Source organism: Limulus polyphemus, unplaced genomic scaffold, assembly GCF_000517525.1.
Source record: "Limulus polyphemus unplaced genomic scaffold, Limulus_polyphemus-2.1.2 Scaffold1631, whole genome shotgun sequence".
In the NCBI taxonomy this organism is placed as follows: Eukaryota; Metazoa; Arthropoda; class Merostomata; order Xiphosura; family Limulidae; genus Limulus; species Limulus polyphemus.
Window position 1 is genome coordinate 178,351 of NW_013667241.1, and position 6,798 is coordinate 185,148.

General features: G+C 32.9%; 1 protein-coding gene across 1 annotated transcript in view; it reads left to right on the forward strand.

Moving 5' to 3' along the window:
- Positions 1-6,103, forward strand: part of LOC106464368 (transmembrane protein 209-like) — a 70,974-nt gene extending 64,871 nt beyond the window's left edge. The window contains exons 16-17 of the mRNA XM_022392059.1: positions 4,602-4,675; positions 5,842-6,103. Of these exons, the coding sequence (XP_022247767.1) occupies positions 4,602-4,675; positions 5,842-5,896 (129 nt within the window). The 3' untranslated portion in view covers positions 5,897-6,103. The remainder of the gene's footprint in view (positions 1-4,601; positions 4,676-5,841) is intronic.
- The last annotated feature ends 695 nt before the right edge of the window (positions 6,104-6,798 follow it).

The window sequence follows — 6,798 nt, forward strand, 5'->3', positions numbered from 1 at the left end:
TCTTACTCCCTCCACTGTTGATGGCCTATAGAACAGCAGAGCATGAAGCCACTGGATGCACTCCAGCAAAGTTGATGTTTAATTTGGAACTTTGATTGCCAGTGGACTTGATAACAGGACGCCCACCTTACAAAGAGTTGCCTGAAAATGTGCCAGCGTTCGTGAAAGTGTTATCTGAAGGGATGGATGACATTTACCATCAAGTGCATTCGAACTTAAAAACGTCTGCTGAGTCCATGAAGCTATGTTATGATAAGAAATCTACTGAAGTCAGCTTTGTACCAGGAGACAAGGTGTGGTTGTATAATCCAAGGAAGACAAAAGGGAAGTCTCTTAAGTTGTCTTCTCCATGGGAAGGCCCATATGACATAGTGGATCATCTCTCAGATGTGACTTTCTGAATAAAATGTGGTCGGTGAGGTAAGCTAAAGGTGGTGCATGCCAACAGGCTTTGGCGTTACCACGGTTCAGGACATTTCAGTTGGAACAAAGTGAACAACAGAACAGATGATGCTGCTGAAGACGTGTCACCTGAAAAAGCCGCTGTTGGAGAAGAAACTCTACCTTTGAGAGGGAAACAGTGAAGCCGTTAATGATGTTACTACCACTGATGTGACTGCTACCGATAATGGGACATTTCCTGATGGAGCAGATGAACCCTACATGAAGCAGAAGCCAATGAGACGGAGACCAGTACGGAAGAAGATAAGTCCTTTAAAATTAAGAGACTTTGTTTTAATTTAATTTTGTGTTTGTAAGTTATTGTTAATTATCTATTGGTTAAATGTAAGTGGCTATTGTTCGGGAGAAACAATACTAAGGAAGGGCAGTTTTACGACAACGGAAGTCACGCTACGCTGGGAGCATGCGCGCTGGAGTTTCTCTAAGGATCATGAATTATTGAGGAACCCACGAATGTTCGAGTGTTTGCTAGACACTGTGTATTTTAGTATATAAGTCTGGCAACGAAAGCCAGCGATATAGCCAGATAGATATGCAGATAGACGGAAGATTTAAATAACTGAGTCAAGCAAACAGTAGGCACCGTAAGTAAAATTTGTGAATCACTGTGATTTATAGCGTGTGTTATAAAAGTAGTTAAGTTTAACGTACTGGTTGGAAATTCTGTGTATTACAAAGTTGTATTGAGAAAAAATAAATAAACTGGTATAATTAAGAAAGGACTTGTATCGCTGAAGTTCCTCAATAACAATTTATACCGGAAATTAACAAACAAGCAGATATCCAACATAACCAATATTGTTAATGAAAGTAACAATAAATAAACAATATAGTATACCTTACATTTTGTCTGATGTTAAGTTGTGTTCACCAATTGTCAATTAAAGGCTTTTACTTATACTTCTTAATAGTATAAATATATACTGTGTTGTCATTGTTGTTGGGCTTAGAATTCTTCTACAGTAGCTGTCTGTGACTTGTTGGCAATAAATTCAATGATAGATGAACAGCATGCACTGTGCTTGTTTTCAAAATACTGTATATATATATATTTGGAAAAAGTTAAACATATGTACAACAAATTCTTTACATTATAGAAATTTTAGGCATATCATAAACACTATATATAGTTCTTCTCGTAAAAAGTCCACTTAGGCCTATTCAATCACTTTAAAACTTCAGTTGACAAGCTGAACTACCTTTCTCTATTTCTATCGCACTAGTATTCTGTGTATAATTCACTTACAATTGTGGCACGAGTTACTGCAGTCATATACTGCTCTTCCAGTAATTATTTGGTCTTCTTTCTTCAAAATATCCTCTGTTTCTTTTGTCAAAGTGCACTCAGGCTGATTCTTTTACCTTAGAACCACGCTTTGACAGAATAAATTCTTTTATCTCCTATTCCACTGTTAGTCTTACTCTAACATATTAAACATTAGGCCCATGTGAATCATTAGAGTTTTCACTTCTACGGCAGTTAACTTCATGCTGAACTTTTCCTTGACTGTGACCTTACTCTCTTCTCCTATTTTCTGTCTACTGTTTATGCTCGTCTCACACTATTTATATATGTTTATTCTTAATTGTCAGTCTACCTTCTAGAAATCTCTGTATTCTCGACATCAGTGCATTGCACGCAACATTCAATAGTCTCAACATCAATAAATTATAAACACAACTTCCAACAATTGTCTGCTTTTAACTCTCTTATCATAAAAAACACACTAAACAATCATAAAATATTAACTCCCAAAATAAATTGATTAATACTATTTACACTAAATAGTCTTTTATATCATGACACAGTATATGTTTCTGGCAAGAAAAGTTATTAAAAACTTATGATATTTGACAAGACCATGGTTGGGTATGTGTTAAAATTGATAACCATAAAATTGTTATATATTTGCCTTATTTTGGTTATTTTAGCATTAGTTATTTGTTTCATGCTTCTGTCATTCAAACACATTTATAGATGTTTATTTAAACTTTTTTGGAAATAATTAGGTTTCATGTACTAGAACTAAAGACTGTATTTTCTCTGATGATTAACTCTATTTCCTGCTTTCTAAGCACACACTTAAAAAGAGTCCAAAGGCACAAAAGTCTATTGGAATTGCATGGGGTGGGAGAAGTTTGTGGTCATGTTTAATTTTAGTGTACTTTGCCATTGTTCACATGAAAATGGCTGTAATTTACGAGGTATGATTGAAAACTTGTATGTCTTCATGAACTTCAAACCCTTGTTTATTATGTTATTAACAGGTAACAGGAAATATGGATTTGGGTGTGATTTTAGAGCCCATAGCTGCCCCAAATGTTCTTCTGTGCAAATTGTTATGTTCCTGTGGAGAACATTAAAGACTCCTTTTTACAATATGTTGTATTTTTTTGGTTCTGTATTATTTAACAATCTCATTATATAGATATTTCTCTTTGGAAACAGTAGTAACATACCCTCTAATCCACTGATCAAGTTTTTAAGGCATTTTACAAACCCATTAAAGTATTGGCCTTGCTGGAATAACATGTAATCATACTTCTAGGTATTCTGACTTAGGAAAAGTAGCTGATTGAAATAAATTTTCAAAAAAGGGTAAATGACTCTCTTTATGTATAAATTATGTCTTGTTATCATTTAAAAATTTAATACACTTGTCTTTTTATTAAAATGTGTATTTTGGTTGTCTGTTGCCATTACAAGTAAAAATAATATTAGGTCGTCAAGAAATTAAAGTCGTGTTTTGGAACACTTTCATTAACCCCCCCCCCCCAAAAAAAAAAAAAACTTACATCACTTATAGTAGTTAAATGAACTGCCTAAACGTCACGCTAGTGTAGCCTATATAATGTGTAAAGTTTAGTATACTCTATTCCCTTATAGTGATGACACATGACGAGACACACACATTCGGCATGTAATGCTGTTTGAATACAAGAAGGGAAACAACGCCTGTGTAGACACATAGAGTATCAAAGAAGTTAATGGAAATATTTTTAATATTCGTAAGTGTCGATGATGGTTCAGCAAATTTTGTTCATGTGATGGCAGGGACCAATACGTTGGAATTGATATTGATGCTCTGAAGACGCTTGTTGAGTCTAACCCAAGGCAACACACTCGTCAAATGGCTCTCAAATTACCTGTGTCTCATGAAACAATACATAAACATCTAAGTAATATGGGAAAACTCCATAAAGAAGGTGTTTGGGTGCCTCTCAAACTCTCCAATCATCATCGTTTTCAACATATGAACATGATGTTCGTGAAACATTTTTGGACAGAATTATCACCAGTGATGAAAAATAGATTCTCTATGCGAATATTATATGCCAAAAACAATGGCTGAGTCCTAGACAAAAAGCACTTCCAACCCCAAAACCTGGACTCCATCCACAGAAAGTGATGCTTTGCATTTGGTGGAACATCAAAGGAGTAATTCTTTTCGAACTTCTTAATCCACAGAAAACTGTCAATACAGAGATCTATAGTCAACAACTGAAACATTTAAATTTAAATTCATCAGAAATGCCCTTCACTCATCAATTGGAAAGGTGTTCTTGTTCTCCACGACAATCCACGTCCACATGTGGCATCCTTGATGCAACACAAGATTGTAGAGTTAGGTTGGGAAGTTCTCCCCACCCACCATATTCTCCAGATATAGTACCATCAGATTACCATCTTTTTTGTTTGCTGCAACACCATCTTAATGGGAAAATGTATGCAAATGTGGAAGGTGTTAAAGAGGACATCGACATGTTTTTTGCTTTAAAGCTAAGTGATTTCTTTAATCAGAGCATTAGTAATCTGATTGTAAGATGGTAAAGCATCATCGATAAGAATGGAGACTATTTCATTTAATAAATATTTTGTTTTGATATATAAGTTGTTCAGGTTTTTCATCAAAAAAAAGCAACATTAATTTCTTGACAACCTAATATTTCCATAGTTTAAATGTTTGTTTTATAAGAATTATATCAAGTTGAGACTTGATAATTTGTACATAGATTTTATTAGTTTTTCTTGAATTAGGCCTACAATATAATTTAGTAAATGGATGTGAAACAAATGTTTTTGTTTAGTTTATATGTACCTGTATTAACTTTTGGTGAATAAATTTAAATCTTTTTAGGGTTGGAACAACATCTTTTATGCAATCTTGCTTTTTCTACATCATATTAAGACGAAAGAGGCTAGTATGCTTGGGTAAGTTTGCTTAAACACTCTTCTGAGTTTTTCGGACAAAATATTTTTTTGAACTAAAACTTATTTCTAATTAAAGCTTGCATTAAAACCAGTTGAAATTTAAATCAACTATGAAAGTTTATGTATAATATTGTTTTATAATTGTGGTGTAGTTATTTGGACTATTATTCTCATCTTTATTATGTGTATCATTATTTTCACAATGTTTCGACCAGTGAATTATTATTAAAACATCTCAGAAGTGTTCTCCTGATTGCCAACTGGTTAAGAGTGCCTGTATTTTGGATCAAAGGTTCAAATCCTGGTTATTTCACAAAAAGCTTTTTGGTTGTGACACACACAAAATGTCTGATATGACACCTGACAATGGCTAGAGAATTTACTGGTTGAAAGGTTTTGAAAATAATGATACACGGAATAAATGTTGTTCTTGCATGATCATGATCTTTCCTGGATTATCAACTGATAATAAATGCTATTACTCATTAATGCTCACTAGTTAAACAGTAAAATCCCCTGGCTTTTTTTTCCAGCTAACCATCACTAATTTCAAGAGTTGAATGATATAGTAAAAAGTCACGATCATGAAAAATGGAGCTCCTTTTTGTCTTTGTTCCTTAAGTTTTAATGTGTGTGTATATATATAAAACTGAAAACACAATATTTGATTTTGGATGACATAATCAATCTCCTCCTGCCCTATATAACTGTTTTATTTATTATTTGATGTTAAATATCTAATAAACAGTTTGCTCTTATATTTCATGGTATTATAAGACATTGGGTGTTGTACTGTTTAGTCCATAATTTGGGTTTGAATAATTGGAAATGTTTTCAATTTTAATTTTATACCATATTTCTTATACCTGTCTGTGGAGTTAGTATACAATGATATGTTGTAATTTTTACCGTTGATTTTTAGTGTATTGTATTCATTTGGAATGTATATTATTGTTGTAATATCCTACATTATTACTTTACCATTTAAAAATACTGTAATATGTCCTACATTATTATTGTACCATTTAAAATGTTGCAATACTGTTCTACATTATTATTTTTCCCTTTGAAAATATTGTAGTGTTCCCTACTTTATTATTGTACTCTTTATAAATGTTATTGGGAAGTTATTGCTAAAAACTAGAATATTAATTTTTATTTTCCAGAAGAGTTAATCTTGGACTCTCAGGAATTAATATTTTGTGGGTCTTGGAAAACTAAAGGATCTATAAAGACAAGAAATTAGATATCAAAGGTATCATGCAAGGCTGACAAAATGAATGTTGATTTTAACAGCGAGGGATTTTTTTTTCCTGATGAGAGAGACTCGTTTCATGTGCAACTTGTTTCATATGAATTTTGTTGATTCTTTTTTTTTTTGTAATGTTTTTTAAAAAAAATGTAAATAAAAACATTTTAGCCAACTTATTTGAATATCTTTCATTGCCAGTGGCATTCACATACTGTATTATATTGAGCAATTTTATCTGTCACAACATTCGGCATAAAGATTTGTCCAAATAAATTGGGTGAAGTCACTTATTTTCTATCTAAGATACATAGAAGATCCCAGCATTAGTCATGGGAAATATTTGTAATATTAAAAATACTTTCCTTCACATTATTGTGTGACTGACATATTATTATCAGTATTGATCCTGTAACCAAAACAACAACGTCATGGATACCAAACAACTTGGTACATAAATATTTCAGAAACGTGTTTTAAAATCTAATGAGAGTCCATAATATTAATTATTGGGTTAAGCTAAACGTGCTTGATTTTGTTTCCCCATGATGAAAATTTGGTATATCTCTGCAAAAAAAATTTAATTATCTGCACACTGTGAAAGATAATAAGATCATTATTTCTCATTTCATACTCGTAGTTAGTACAGGTTCTTTATTTCCAGTATTTGTAATGGCTGGCTGGGAAATAGCCTGTGAGAAGGGGGCTGAGACAGACAGCTGTGTGTATATAGGGATATTTGTTAGTTGTTTATGTCTATCACCATTAACCCCTATAGCTCCTGGCTGGCTTGCTAATGTTCGGTTTTATGGATGTATAGTATGGGCTGGATGCTTTACAGTAGATGTCTATGACTTTGTTACACCTCCAATCG